The following is a 15,896-nucleotide window of genomic DNA, read 5'->3' on the forward strand; positions in this document are numbered from 1 at the left end:
TTGGTCGATGAAGCCGGAGGGTCCGCCCAAATTTCCTAACTCTACGGGGGGCTGCGCGCAGTCCAGGCTTCAGTGCCAGCAAAGGAAAAGGAGCGTAACCATGAGGAGTCAGTGCGAGAAGTCTAGGGAGAATGAAGAGCAAGAGAAAGAGGCGGCAGCGGCAGCGACAGCGGCCACTGGGAGTCTTGCAGGGGTCCCTGAGGCTGAGGGCTCGGACACAGATACGGACTCCGACCTGGAGAAGGAAGGTGCCTCTGAGCCGGCAATGCCAGGCTGGTCTCCTCACCTTGGGGACTTCTTCGGCAGGAGTGGGGAGACACGCTGGGATTGAGTGGACAGGGGCCTCTGTTCAGCAAAGCAGGGAGCGCACCCCTCCGTGGGTCACCTTCAACCCAGCCCCGAGCCCTCCCTGCAATGCTCCTGGAAGCATCCGAAGTGTGGCTTGCAGAATGAAATGCTGGGTAGTGTGACAGAGGACAGGGGAACCCTTGGAAGTTGGCTGGCTGTGCCTGAACAGGGATCCACATTCTTCTCTGTCTCCTATTAGGCACCCATGGGCTTGGAGAATTGGTTAAGGACAACCTCTACCTGAGGTCTTGCCGGGCCCACAATGTCGTGCCCGCTTCCTGCTTTCTGCGCCAAGGGAAAGCCCCAAGGTTGAACCTGCGGCACCGCGGCCTGGGGCCCCAGGTACCCTAAAGGGACCCTGGGGCCACACTTGGAGGGACAGGACCTGGGAGGCAGCAGCCATGGGTGTAGCCCCCTTCCTGAGCCCCTCCCACACACTCCCTGGCCTTGCTCCGTCCCAGGCTTGCCCCACCCCCACATCTGGGTACTGGGTGGGATCAGGTCTATGACCGAATTCAGTACAGGGCTGGGGAAACTGCAGTGGGCACCTAATCTGCTGGGGGGTCAGGAAAGGCTTCAGGAGGTGAGATCTTGGTGGAACGCTGGGAACAATCAGACCCTTCAGCCCCTCTGTGTCCCAGGGGGCCCGAGCTCTGGCTTCTGCACTAACCTCCAATCCCTATATCAAATGGCTGGACCTTCGGGACAACGAGCTCTGTGGGGCTGGCGCGGAGGCCCTGGCACATGCCCTGAGCAAAAGCAGCAGCATCTGTGGTAGGTGCCAAGCCTAAGGCAAGTGGGCAGACTTGAGTCCTTTTTTTCCTGAGGGGTATCCCCCCCCCCCCCATCCAGACCTTCTCACCTGGGGCCTGCTGGTGTTGTTGGGGAGGGGCCTCATGACAAGGGTGGAGTTAGACCTTCCGTGGAGCACCCAATGCTGGATGCCACTCCTTTCCTGACAAACCCCACCCCACCCACTCACCTCCTCCTCTGGCCAGCACACTTTTCATATGGTGGCCTCCCAGCGCCTGAATGGGTGGGAGAGTCTTTTGATACACAGGAGGGGGCTAGGCAGAGTGAGAGGAAGGAGGGTTGGGTGGGTGTTTGATGGGGCTGAATCCAAATGCTGCCTCTGCCACTAATGAGTGGGGTGACCCTGGGCAAGGAGCTCAGCCTTGGTGAGCCTTAGTTTCCAATCTGTGAAATGGCCCAACAATACCATTTAGACTTTGGGGATGTGGTGAGAATCATTGCAACCGTATCTAGCTCACATAGGTGCTCTGAGCATGGTCACCTAGGCTATTATTGTCAGTTCCCAGAAATGCAGCAGTGAGAGCTTCTGTGGGTGGGTTGTATTGCTGTCAGGCATAAATGATCAACAGGGTGGCTGCATCTCCATCACCAGCATTCTCCATAGCAACAGGAAGTAGGTGGTTTTAGCCCCTTGACAAAGAAGCTTCTGGACACATGGGGTGGAGTTGGGCATCAGGGAAGCCAGCTGATGGGTGCCAGAGTCACCATGCATCCCTGGACAGTTTGGCTACAAAGCCCTTCTGCTGCCTCAGGCCTGGAGGTTTGGGGGATGAAGTAGGGTAGAGGAGAATGATGCCTGGCTTTGAGTCCCACTGACTGAGGAGTGGTGCCAATCCCTAGATGTGGACCTGTCCGAGAACCAGCTGGGAGCGGTGGGAGCCCAGGTCATCTGTGCCGCCCTCATGGCAAACCCGGCCATGCAGAAGGTACAGCTGGCAGGGAACAACCTTGAGGAGCAGGCAGCCCAGTACCTTGCTGAACTCCTGCGGGCCCACACGGGCCTGAAGTCCCTGGATCTGAGCTATAACCAGCTAAACGACCAAGCAGGTAATGTCCAGCCAGGACTACCATGGGGCACTTGAGCTCATCTTCCTGGGGCAGAGGTGGGTGGAGGTTGGCAGGACCAATCTGAGCATCCATGCTCTGGCCCCTGCTCTCCATGTTCCACATAGACCTGCCCCTTTCCCACTTCTTCCACACAACTCTTAATCCATGCTACAAATATCTCCCTGCCTGCTACTGCATGTGTTGGGAGCTGATCTGGCCACTAAGAATCTAGCCATGAACAAAACAAAGGCCCTGGCCTCAAGGAACATACACCTATATTTATATTTTAATCCTCACCAGAGGATATTTTTCCACTTATCTTCAGATAGAGTGAGAGGGGGAGAGAGAGGGGAGGGGGAGGGGGAGGGAAAGAGAAAGAAAGAAACATCGACATGAGAGAGACACATCAACTAATTGCCTCCAGCACGAGGCTGGGGACCAAACTGCAACTGAGGTACGTGCCCTTGATTGGACTCAAACCCTCAACTCTTTGGTCCATGGGCTGATGCTCTAACCGCTGGGCCAAACCAGCCAGGGCAAGGAACAAATATTAACAAGCTAGTTCTCCATAATTATTTATGCTACAAAAGAAACAAACAGGGAACGATTCTAGAGAAGAATGGGTACCACCCATTAGAGGGGTGGCCAGGGTGGCTTCTTTACAGAGATGACATTTAAACTGAAATGAGCAGGGTGGGGAGGAATCAGCCATTGTAAGATCATAGGGAGAGCATTTCAAGCAGAGGGCCTATTTCCCTGACTGACAGATACCAGTGTGCCTGGGTAGTGAGCCAGGGGAGAGTTGCTAGGCTGTGGGGTAAAGAGGCAACAGGAGGCTGAAGGGCTACAAATCATGGCAAAAAGCATGAAGGTTTTATTCGAAGTGCTATGGAAAATATCAGTGGAATTCTTTAATCTTACTACTTTCTCTCATGTCCCAGGGCCTTTGCATGGGCTATCTTCTTTGCCTTGAACATGCTGTTCTACTTGCCTGCCCCCAACCACCCCAGTTAATTATAAGAATCACCTGGGCTCTGGCCGGTTTGGCTCAGCAGTTGGAGCATTGGCCCATGGACTGAAGGGCCACAGGGTACATACCTGGGTTGCCAGTTTGATCCCCGGCCACTGTGGGGGTTGTGTGGGAGGCAACTAATTGATGTGTCTCTCTCACATCGATGTTTCCTTCTCTCCCCCACCCCCTTCTGCTCTGTCTAAAAAGCAATGGAGAAATATCCTAGGATTTTTTAAAAATTAAAAAAAAGAAGAAGAAGAATCACCTGGAACCCCGGGTTAGGAATACAAACTGAACCAGACTGGTGTGTGTGTGGGGGGGGGGGGGATGCCCATGCATTACTGGATGCCCCAGATTTGTCTTATCCAGAAAGTTTGGTAATCACTGCTCTGTCTCAAGCTGCTTAGAGTGAGGAGGGTGGCATGAGCCTTGGTCTCTAAGAAATTTATTGTGAGAAGCCAGTGAAATTAAAAAAGAAACTCATTTCAGATTTTCAACAAAGTATAGGTGTCCTTCTTGACCTGCATGGTCAGAGGGCAAATGCTGGAGAGGCAGCCAGGATGGAGGGAGCTGGAAGCTAAGGCCCTGTGAAGGTTGCACAAATATGGAGCTGGGTATCCTCACCCTGGAAAAGAACAGACATTAATGGGGTCATTTTTTCCCCCAAGTAAGGATCTGTGGGTGGGCCTCACTTTCTTGAGGGGTGAAGAAGCTTGGGTCTCAGTTTCCCCACCTGACCTATGGTAATGGAAGCCCCTACTTCATAGGTTGGCTGCAGAGATCACAAATGCCAAGCATTGGAACTACAAGAGGACGATTTATGTATGCATGGAAAAGAAACTTCTCACCTCTAGCTGTTCAGCAAAGTAGGGGCTTCCCTGCAAAGTGAGGCACCGCTGCCCTCTCCTCCCAGCCCTGGAAGTGTCTGAGGAAGAGGAAAATACTGAATCTGAGAACTTGCGTACCTGCAGGAGTCAGACTCAGTGCTGGCGGGGAATCTGGGATCTTGTTCTCAGGGAGGCAGCACAGGGCGTCCTCGCGGTTCTGCGGGAGCTCTCCAAGGTGCTAAAAGTGTCTGCTGGCCAGTGTTCTGGCTGAGCACTCAGCTCAGTTAGTTCATCTGTTTTTCCTCTGTGCATTTCTTCAAACCACCCTTACTAGACCTATACTAGGTGCTGGGACAATGGAAAGGGGTCAAATTCAGATCCCTGTGGGACTGTCAGGCTGATGGGGAAGACACACAGGGACCCTGGGGCAAGACTTGGAGGGAGAGGACCTGGGAGTTCTAACGGCCAGACCCTTGAAGGATGAAAGCAGTTGACATGAGGCCCAACCAGGCAGGAAAGGCTTTCTGATGCCAAGAGCCCAGGTTAGAAGGATGAGGAGCTGTTAGCCAGGTGAAGAAGGGGATAGACAGTTCCATTTAGGGGGACAGCCAGGAGGTATGTTGGTTCTGGCACTTTTGAGACCTGGAAGAGGTCAGACTGGTTGAATGCTGACAAAGTGAAGAGTGGATTGGGTGGGTGGTTAGGGCTTCTGCCCAGTCTACATACTAAATATCTCTTAGAGTTTCTCACCCCCACACACCACCCACTATATCCTTTCTCTACCACCACTGCCTTCTTTGCACTACACCTGTCCAGTCTTGTCACCTCTTGCCTAGACTATAGCGTGAGCTTTTAACTAGTCCCCAACCTCTCATCTCTGCTTCTACCAAACCCAGTCCATTCCCTACAACCACTAAGGAATCCAGGTTTGTCATCCTTAAAGCCTTCCCTGTCTCCTCACCAATGATAGGGCAGTGCCCAAGACCCTTGGCCTACCATTCAGGGCCTCTCAGCATCTCTCAATTGCTCATCACTCCTACCTCACTTCACTGGATTCCCCTCACCCTGCCCCCAGCACCAAGCCTGTGTACATTTTCACAAGTGCCCCATGCTCTCTGTGCCTCTGCACATTTTGTCTTTCCTTGTCTGCTCTCCACTGTGTGTGCAGACATTCAAGGTTATTTCCTTTGTCCTCACTTTCCTGACCATCCCCAAAATAGAGTTAGCCCCCATTCTGTTCCCATGCCTCCTGTTTATATTTTATAATAGCTTACATCCCATTCATTTGTACTTATGTCTCCCCCATTAAATATGAAATCCTTGTCTGACCAGTGTGGCTCGGTGGTTGAGCATTGACCCATGCACCAAGAGGTTGCTGGTTTGATTCCTGGTCAGGACACATGCCCAGGTTGTGGGTCTGATCCCCAGTGTGGGGCATGCTGGAAGCAGCCAATCAATGTTTCTATCTCTCTCTCCCTCTCTCTGTAAAATCAATAAAGGAAAAAAAATTAAATATGAAATCCTTATGAGCAGGACAAGCCCATGTTGGGTTCAACTCTGTGACCCTCATGCCCAGCAGAGAACCTGTCACACAGTGGGCATCGGTATCATTTTTTGAAGAAATGAACAGAATGAATAAAGTCTGTCTTGGTGTTTTGGAAGGGGAGAAACTTGGACCAGCCTTGGCAGAAAACACAGGACTCACCGAACTTAACATAAGCTGGAATCATCTTCAAGGCCCCGGAGCTGTCTCCTTTGCCAGAGGACTAGGGGTATGAGGGCCCCATCCCCACCCCACCCCACAGTCAGCCCCTCCAGCCTGTCCCTGGAAGGATGGTCTCCCAGGGGCCAGCTCCTCATCATTGCAGCTCTTCAGAAAGGAGTCTTGGGTCTTTTAAGCAGAGCTGAAAGAATATTTTGTTAGGTGTCTTTAATTTTCCCAGACCCATTTAATGACTTCAATCCACTGTGCCCAGTCTCACATCACTTACTGAGGGGTCCACAGCTGAATGTTGCACACCTTCCCCAAACATCACAGACTCTGCTGGTGGGAAACAGCGTGCAGTCTGGTGACACTTCCTTGCTGTGGGGCATGTACAGGTGCTTGCTTGAGTGACACTCTTGCACCCTTAGATACCAGAACACACTCTAACAAACCACCTGCTCCCATAGTTGTAGCTCATAGGTGTCAGGCATGGGTGGCTGCAGCCACTGCCAGGGTGGCACAAAAAACCTGCAATGCCCCCATGTCAACTATCTCTCTGGGGTCCTCCCCAGGGAGTGGCAGCTGCGGCCTTGCCCTCCAACAGGGGCTAAGCTGGGGTCCTGCCCCACAAGGCAACAGGTCTGTTTTCCCAGCATACCCACAAGCTCCTGCCCTTCTCCCCATCACAGACCCCTGGGTAGGATTCATCCAACTTTGGGCCCCCGAGCTGCTCTTTACCTGCCCTTGAGAGGCTCCCAAACATGCATGGGGTCTGCTCACAGTGTCTCTGGGGCCTGCTGCCATATGCCGACCCCTCAATTTCAGGGGTATTCACACCCACACCCACCCTCTGTACTGTGCTTCCGGTTATTCAGCTCTACTGGTCACCATCATCCAAGCCATGAGACTCTTCCCTGGAACCTCTGTCCTGCTCTCAGTCCATGCTCTTTGCACCACGGGTGTCCTGGACTTGAAGGCTGTGGCCTTGGCTTTCTTCATTATCACTTGTGGTCCCATGGCTTTGCTCTTTTCTATCCCAGGCAAACATCTTCCTGAGAGTTCTGGACATATCATGCAATGGCTTTGGAGATCCTGGAGCCTCTGCAGTGGGTGAGGCACTTAGGACCAACAATGTGTTAGAGGAACTCAACATGAGGTGAGGAGCACGGGGTGCCCCCATGTCACAGTCTGTGGGCAATAGCCACCTGAGGGACCAGAGGCTCTGTAATCTTGATGCTGTTTACCACTTCAGTTCTCAAACTGACCACAGTCTGTGATGGGGCTTGAGCCACAATCCAGGAACACCCAGCTCCATCCTTTTACTCGAGGTCATCATTTATATGCCAGGCTCATAATTCCTACCACACAGGCAGGGCCAGGGAACTGCACACATATGTAAAGCCTCTTCAGCAGAGCCTGGCATGGGCTGGGTGCTCCATGTGAGTTTTCCTCCCTTTCAGAAGAGAAGCTAACTCTGACAAGTGGGCCCACATGTATGCTCTGCCTAGCACATGGCTACTGGGGGCCCTGCAGTGTGTGAGCTGGTCCTCCCCAACCAGGCAGACTCTCAGCCCTTGGGGTAACCAGATCAGGGGCCACAAGTCCAGAGGGAAGGAGAGAGGTAGAGGCCCAACAGGTGATGCTTGGGCTGCCATGGCTGAACCGCTCCTGTGGGCTGCAGAGTGCGCAGGGCCTGTCTGCTGTAGTCCTTCCCTCTTTTCCTCCCCATGCAAGGAGCCAAGGCCAGAGGATTCCATGAGAGATGCTGAAATTTGAGCTCGGAGCTGGGGTCTGAAAAGTCAGAGAGAAATGGGGCTGGTTTCAGAGACAAAGTGGCCAAGTGCCATGCTGAGGCCTCAAATTTGGGCCCAGCAGGAGAAGGAGAGGACATGGTAGTGGGGAGCTGGGTGGTTTTCCAGAACACATGTTATCATGGTGATAAGTACTAGGGGCCAGGTGGGGCAGAACATCTGCAGAGCTCTGAAAGGCCAGGGAACAACAGCTGGGGTGGGGTGGTGCTCTCCAAGCAGGTTTGCTGGGTGATCTCTCTCCAGTGAAGGAGGGTTGCTATCCAGCTTTTACACACTGACCTGTCCAGGGTCCCCAGGACATGAGTGAAGCCCTACCTAGAGGATGCACCAGCAGTGCCAGCTGGGAACCTGGGACAATCTGGCTCTGCACAGCTATTCTGAAGGTAGTACAATGCACATGTCTTTCTGTTGCAGCAACAACTGCATCTCTATGGTGGGAGCCCGGAGCCTGGGCCTGGGCCTCCGGGTCAACCAGACACTGAGGATTCTTGTTGTGAGTGCTAATCTGATAGGAAAAGCCCCAGCTGACCTGCCTGTGCCTGTCCACACAGATCCCTCTCCTGTCACATGCCCCTATCCCAGTAGCAGCAGAGAATACAGGTTCCAGAGCCCAGATCAGGGAGGTTCCAGAGCCCAGATGGGGGAGGGAGCCTTCTGGATCCCTCTTTTACCACTTCTTCCCCTTGCCACTCACTTGCCCATCTCTGGTCTGGCCCATGCACTTCTTCAGACTCCTCCCTGCTCCATCCCTCTCTCCCAGTGGCATCACCACATCTCCTTCTTAGCCCACCAGGGTACTGCTCTACTGATGGTGATTGAGACACCCTTGCTTCCCCTTCATCTTCTCCCCTGCTCTTCCTCTGGCCTTGCTAGAACCCAGGATCAGCCCAGGTATACTGCTGGCCACTGCTCAGACCTACCTGAGCTCCTGTATGCACAGCAGAAGGCTCCTTCCTCAGGGTTGCTGGTGGGGAGGGAGCAGCTGAGCAGAAGACAGAGAAGCCAGGGTGCAATGAAGGTAGAGCAGTTCCATGAGAACCACTGTGCCAACAGCATGTGCTCAGAGGACAGTACTGCCAGCTCCAGGAGGGCATCCAGCCTTGCCTGGCCCTCAACTCTCTAAACTGGCAGAGGAGGCCCCTGCAATACTTTCATCCCCCACCTAAGGCTCACTCCTTTCCCACTCCCCACCCCCATTTCATGCCCCCCATTCCTGCACTAGAACCCAGACCTCTCTCTTAAGCTCTGGATCCAAATTTCCATCTGCTGATAGTCTCCCCGGTGTCCCATAGGCACATGGGATTCTGAGAGTCCAACCTGAACCCATCATCTCCCTCTAAAGGCTGCCTCTTTGTGTGTGTGTGTAGGGAGAGAGCTCCTTCTCCCTCAGAAGCTTGTCCCTCCCTCTTTCCCACATCCTCCTTCCTTCACCTCATCTCCTGCAGAGTGTTCAGGCTGCCCGCTCCTCCTTCTGACTTCCCTCCTACTTTCCCATCTCTGGCCCTTCCTTTCCTCCTGCTACCAGGTGATATTTCTAAACCAGAAATCCGCAGCTGTCCCTCCCTGCTTTTAAACCCATTAGAGGCTCCCCACTGGATAAACTCGAGCTTAGTATTGTGTCATCTGCAGCATGCCATCAGGACCTGGGCTCTGCCAACCTGCCTTTCCCTCCTGCCTTGAAATTCATTTCTCTCACCCAAGCTCCTTGGAATTCTCCAGACACACTGCAATTTCCCATTTCTCTTTGCCCCTGCTGCTCTTCTCGCTGAAATGCCCAGCTCCACCCACCTCACCTGTAAAGCTCAGCTTTACAGGTATTTGATTACCCACCTAACCTTTACCTCCCAGGTAGAGTTGGTTCACACTCACGCTCTCATTGCACTTACCACACTGCATTTTTATGATGTTTCTTTTTCCTCTACTCCCGAAGTGGGTGAGCTCTTTAAGGGCAAGGGTGTGTCTTATGTGTCTGTATCTTTGGTGTACGGCAGAACCAGGGACTGGGTGGGCACTCAGTGTTTACGCCCTGTCTTCCCCAGCCCTGCAGCCTCACCTGGGGCATTCTATCTGATGCAGACACTTGTGAGCTGAGACGGTGGGGCTATCCAGAGGCATAGCATCAGAGACGAGGAATCCCTAATCTTCCCTTTTGTGGTGCTCTCCCGGCCTCCCTGGGATCAGCATTTCTCAGTTTTGTGTGCATGTGTATTTCAAAGGTGTCCAGGAATCCCATGCAAAGTGAAGGCTGCTTGAGTGTTCTCAAGTCTGTCCAGGATAATCCAGTGTCTACCCTGGAACTGCTGGATTTTTCTGTAAGAACTTTTCATAAACCTCACCTCTGAGCCTCGCCACAACCCTGAAGCATATTTACAGGAAGAGACCAGGGCTTAGAGAAATAGAGTGCCCTGCCTAGATACATGGCGTGGCTGAGTCTGAGTTCCACTCCAGGCCTGAAAGTAGGTCATGACACCACTCTGGCTCCACTCCTGCTCCTGGCTGTGGTCTCACCTCAATCCCCTGGGCTCTTCATTGGCTGAGAGAGAATAAGTGGCTCAGGGGCAACAATGCTCACTGTTCACTGCTATTTGGATTTGCAGGTTTAGCACTTGCAAGGCGGCCCCCTTCCCCACCCTTCCTGTACTGCCTGCAGGGGAATCTTGGTGCTGGAAGATTCATTTGTGTGACTATGAGGGAATCAGGACCCCTTTTCATTCAATTCTGCCTCTTTCTTTTATTTTTCAATCCTCACCTGAGGACATTTTTCTATTTATCTTCAGATAAAGTGGGAGGGAGGGAGAGAGCAAGAGAGAGAAACATCGATGTGATAAAGCCACATCGACTGTTTGCCTCATGCACAAACCACAACCGAGGTCCATGCCCTTGACTGGAATCTAACCCACGACTCATTGGTTCACGGGCCGATGCTCTAACCGCTGAGCAAAACTGACCATGGCTTGCCTTTTTAATATAAAAATAAATGTCACTCTTCCCTAAGGCAGTTAACATTAGAAGAGAATCCCCAAATATGAATTATTAAAAGAAAGTCAAGTCACAAATCACTGCTTATTCCACCCTGATTTATTTCAACCCAGACCTGAGTCAAAGTCTTTTCAGAGATACGTTTTTCCAATTCCAGTCCTTCAGGCTTCGGACAACTGGTTTCAAACACCCTTATTCTTTCCTTCTACTTACCTGCTCTTTATGGCTCCAAAGCCAGAGAATAGCTTGCCATGATCATGTTCCCTCTGCTCTGAGAATTCCTGTCACCAGTGGATTCTATCACTCTACAAAATGGAATGATATATAAATTTGTCCTGCCAAAATACACGCTTATTTGATACAATGTATGGTTATTATCAGAAGCTTTTATATAATGAAAATACCACAGGATTTGGAATTAGGCCTGGAACCAAGTCCTGAGACTATCATATGGGATCTTGGATTCTGAATTAGAGATCAACCCTAGTCTAGATGCACTATTCTATTTTTCTGTTCCTTAACTGTTATCATTAGTCTGATCTGACTCAGATTTTATCCTCAGCTTTAAGAGAAATACTTCTGAATCCTTACAATTCTTGTAAAATCCTTTCCAGAACTCAGTCTTATCTTTATGTGCAATGAGGTTAACACTTACCACTCAGGAACACTGTGAAGGTAGGATGAGATGACACACCCTCTGGAAAGGTCCAGTACAGAGAACACAGTTCTCTTCTCCCCAGCACCCCCCCTTTTTTTTTCATTTTTTATTGAGAATGCTGAAAAGCGTATATACATTAAAGGCAAAGTTTGGTGAATTTTCACAAACAGGATACACCTACATAACCAGCCCCCAGCTCAAGAAATAGAGCAAGTTCCTAGAAGCCTCCCTTGAGCACCCTCTCTTCTTGATTTTAATAATTTGGGGAGTAATCCATAGGAGAGAAGCTCTCCTAAGCAGCTTCTTTAAGACCTCGTGTGTGTAAAGAAAAAAGTCAAGTTCTCAGAAAGTGATCATTGGTTTCTCCTCAGGATATCCAGGTGAACAGAGATTTTGATGACCTCGTTACCTCAGTGAAAGTAATTCTTCCAGGGCTTTGCATAAAGACTGGTGTGCACAGAGTGGAGTACAAAAAAGAGTTACTGGCAGTCTTGAGACCGTCCCTACCAGTGTCTACCCCGAAATGACTGAGCAGTGTGGCCTCACGATGTGTTCTTACCACTTGAGTCTGCATTGAGTCCCCATGTCAATCAGGTGGTAAGTCCTCTGGAGCCAAACTTCACGATGATTCAGACACCTGTACTCTCTTCTCCATTCCCGACCACTGCACTAATCTGGGCCTTCCTGTTCTCACTCATTCATGTAACACGAAGTCGTACTATGTGCTGCACACTGAGCTGGGCATGGGGTCAAAGATGCCCAAACAAGTCACTGCTCTGGTGACCTCAGGAGACAATTAAAATATAAGGCAGTGTGCAACTGGCATTCCCAAACTCATGATGCAAACTGTCACAACTCTTTTGGAAGGCAATTTATCATTAGGCACCAAGAGCCTTAAAACTGCCTGTGTCCTTTGATCCAATGATCTGACAAATCTGCTCTACAGAAATAATGCTGTTTATAATAATAAAAATTGGCAATAATTTAAATGTCAAATAAGAGATTGGTCACTACAGTTTGGAACTCTACAAACATTGAAAGCCAAGTGTTCAAAGTACAGAGATCAATTTGTAAAAATGCACATAATTAACGTTAAGTGAGAAAATCAGGATAAAAAAATCACATGGTTTTCTGGCAGTTCTGCAAAAGGTTAAACGTGGAGTTACCATATGGCCCAGCAAATCCACTCCTAGAGAAATAAAAACATATGTCCACAAAAAAACTTGTAGCCCTGGCCGGTTTGGTTCAGCAGTTAGAGCGTCAGCCTGCGGACCAGAGAGACGGGAGTTCAGTTCCCGCTAAGGGCATGTACCTCAGTTGCAGTTTGTCCCCGGTCCCGGTTGGAGTTGTGTGTGTGGCAATCAGTCAATGTGTCTCTCTTACATCAATGTTCCTCTCTCTCTCTTCCTCCCTCTCTCCCTCGTGCTCTATCTGAAGATAAATGCAAAAATGTCCTCGGGTGAGAATTAAAAACAAACAAAAAACAATAGTACACAAATGTTCACAGCAGCATTACCATAATATCAAAGTGCAAATGCTCCCAAACTGATGAATGAATAAATAAAATGTGGTACACAATTCAGCTGGTTCATGGCATGGTTAGAACCCTGAGTAAAGAGGGTGCTACTGACTGAATTGTGCCTCCCCCATTCATATTTTATAAATAAAAGGTGGTATACCCATACAATGGTATATTATTTGGCAATAAAAATGAATGAAATTTGGGGTGATAAAAATGTTCTGAAATTGCCCTGGCCAGTAGATTGGAGCATGGTTCCATATACCAAAAGGTAATGGGTTCGATTCCTGGTCAGGGCACATACCCAGGTTGTGGGTTCAATCCCCAGTCTGAGCATATGTGGGAGGCAACTGATCAATGTTTCTCACTCACATCACTGTTTCTCTCACTCTTTTTCTCCCTTCCTCTCTCTCTAAAAAATTTAAAAATAAAAGTTCTAAAATTGAATGTGGCTCAGCAGTTGAACGTCAACCCATGCACCAAGAGGTCGCGGGTCGATTCCCAGTCAGGACACATGCCCAGGTTGTGGGCCCAATCCCCAGTGGGGGGCATGCAGAAGGCAGCCGATCGATGTTCTCTCTCGTTGATATTTCTATTTCTCTCTCTCTCTCTCACTTCCTCTCTCTCTAAAATCAATAAAGGAAAAAAATATTTTTAAAAGTTATAAAATTGATTATGGTAAAGTAGTGCAATTACATGAATATACTAAAAGTAATTGTATACTTCAAATAGGTGAATTGTATGGTATGTGAACTGTATCTCAGTAAAGTTGCTTAAAAGAAAAAGAAATGGCCCTGGATGGTTTTGCTCAGCGGTTAGAGAGTCAGCCTGCGGTCCAGAGAGAGCTGGGTTTGGTTCCTGCTAAGGGCACGTACCTCGGTTGCAGTATGTCCCCGGCCTGAGTTGGGTCATGTGGGTGGCAACTACTCAATGTGTCCCTTTTACGTCGATGTTTCTCTCTCTCTCTCTCTCTCTCTCTCTCTCTCCCCCACTCTATCTGAACAAAATATGGAAAAATGTCTTTGGGTGAGGATAAAAAAAGAAAAAAAAAGAAAAGAAAAAGGAAGGAAGTACTGGTATAAACTACAACATGGACAATCCTTGAAAGCATTATGTATGCTAAGTGAAAAGAGTCAGTCACAAAAGACCACATATATATGATTCAGATTATATAAAATTTTTAGAAGAGGCAAAGTAGAAGTTTCTATGGCTGGGGAAATAGGATGGATCAGGAGTTGACAGCTTAAGAGAATGGTTTCATTTTGGGGATGTTTGAAATATACTAAAATTGATTGTGGTGATAGTTGCACAATTCTTTGAATATACCAAAATCCATTTATTTTTATTTATTTATTTATTTATTTATTTATTTATTTATTTTCCTCATTCAAGGACATTCTTCCATTTTTTGTTCAGATAGAGTGGGAAGGAGAGAGAGAAACATCGACGTAAAAGGGACACATTGAGTGGCTGCCTCCCGCAGGGCCCAACCAGGGCCAGGGACAAACTGCAACCGAAGGATGTGCCCTTAGCGGGAACTGAACCCAGGTCTCTTTGGGCTGCAGGCCGACGCTCTAACCGCTGAGCCAAACCGGCCGGGGCCCAAAATCCATTTAATTGTGTACCACTTTAAATGGGTGAATTGTATGGCATGTGAATTATATCTCAAGAAAGCTGTTACAAAAACAACAAGAACACATATTGTTTGATCCAAACTATGTTGTTTTTTTTTAAAGGATGAATATATCCACAGAAGAAGATCCCCCCCACACACAAATGACCCTGTTAATAGGTTTATTGATTTTAATTTTTTAAAATATTTTCTGCATTTCCACACTTTATACTCTAAGTATGTGCTACTTTCATAATCAGAAAAATAAATAGTGCTTAAAAACACAACCTGATACAGGATACAATTTAGTTGGTGCATGGCATGGTTAGAGCCCTGGGTAAAGAGGGTGCTACTGACTGAATTGTGCCTCCCCCATTCATATCTTATAGCACTAACCCCCAATGTGACTGTATTTGGAGATAGGAAGTAATTAAGGTTAAATGAGGTAATAAGGGTGGGTTTGTGATCCAACAGAATTAGTGTCTTTATAAGAAAAGGCACCAGGCCCTGGCCGGTTTGGCTCAGCGGTTAGAGCGTCGGCCTGCGGTCCTGAGAGACCCGGGTTCGGTTCCCGCTAAGGGCACATACCTCGGTTGCAGTTTGTCCCCGGCCCTGGTTGGGTTGTGCGGGTGGCAGCCACTCAATGTGTTCCTTTCGCATCGATGTTTCTCTCTCTCTCTGTTCCTCTCTCTCCCTCCCACTCTACCTGAACAAAAAAAAATGGAAAAATGTCCTCGGGTGAGGATAAAAAAAAGAAAGAAAAGAAAAGGCACCAGAAAGCTTGTTCTCTTCCCTGTTCTCTCATGTAAAGACACAGCAAGACACTACAAGCCAGAAAGCAAGCCCTCACCAGAAATTAACATTCCCAGACCTTGATCTAGGACTTCTAGCCTCCAGAACTGTGAGAAAATAATTTCTGTTGTTTAAGCCACTCAGTCTGTGGTATATAGTTATGGCAACCCAACCTGAATAAGACAAAGATTCACTTCCATGGGGAGAAGAGGCAGTGAGGATTTCTCCTGGTTTCTCTTACACACCCCCTTCCATCCCCCTGCTCCCTATTACCAATGCCATCTTTCCAAAAGCAGACCTGATGGTATTGTTCAGAGGCTCCCCAAATCCTACAGAGAAGTTCCAACTCCTCTGTCTGGTGCTTCCCACGTCAGAGGGCAGGTTCCCCACTCTCCTTTACCGAGAAGTTAAAGGTCTAGCTGGAACGCCAGAACAGAGTGCTGGTTATGGTGGTGAGTTGGGGGTATGGCTAGATCCCTCTGCCCCCACTTTTCCCACAAGTAAAAAACGCACACTAGAAAGTTCAGTCAATCTTTACGGAATGGAAGAATCAAGTGACTGTTCCAAAGTCCTCCATGGGCTCTGTGCCACAACCCAGCTCTTGCATACCCCCATCCCTTGTCCTAGGACACCCATTCCTCATTAAAGAAGTAATCAGCCCTGCCAGGGTGGCTCAGTGGTGCATTGACCCATGCACCAAGAGGTCACTGGTTCAATTGCCAGTCAGGGCATATGCCCAAGTTGTGGGCCAAATCCCCACTAGGGGGCATGCA

The 15,896-nt window shown here is 49.3% G+C and overlaps 1 protein-coding gene across 1 annotated transcript; it reads left to right on the forward strand.

Moving 5' to 3' along the window:
* The first annotated feature begins 100 nt into the window (after window positions 1–100).
* Window positions 101–11,727, forward strand: LRRC74B (leucine rich repeat containing 74B). The gene is made up of 9 exons (XM_036276801.1): window positions 101–248; window positions 548–690; window positions 990–1,122; window positions 2,002–2,208; window positions 5,710–5,819; window positions 6,793–6,908; window positions 7,978–8,056; window positions 9,780–9,875; window positions 11,572–11,727. The coding sequence occupies exons 1-9, from the start codon at window positions 101–103 to the stop codon at window positions 11,725–11,727; spliced, it is 1,188 nt and encodes a 395-aa protein (XP_036132694.1).
* Window positions 11,728–15,896: the final 4,169 nt, after the last annotated feature.

This window comes from Molossus molossus, unplaced genomic scaffold (genome assembly GCF_014108415.1).
Source record: "Molossus molossus isolate mMolMol1 unplaced genomic scaffold, mMolMol1.p scaffold_m16_p_22, whole genome shotgun sequence".
NCBI classification, from domain to species: domain Eukaryota; kingdom Metazoa; phylum Chordata; class Mammalia; order Chiroptera; family Molossidae; genus Molossus; species Molossus molossus.

What these genes read in the sequence shown, in the direction of transcription:
- LRRC74B (XM_036276801.1), top strand. Translation starts at nt 101, where the DNA reads ATGAGGAGTCAGTGCGAGAAGTCTAGGGAGAATGAAGAGCAAGAGAAA. An exon ending in ACCGCGGCCTGGGGCCCCAG is followed by an intron (nt 691 to 989) that starts GTACCCTAAAGG and finishes TCTGTGTCCCAG; the next exon opens with GGGGCCCGAGCTCTGGCTTC. An exon ending in CCTTTGCCAGAGGACTAGGG is followed by an intron (nt 5,820 to 6,792) that starts GTATGAGGGCCC and finishes TTTCTATCCCAG; the next exon opens with GCAAACATCTTCCTGAGAGT.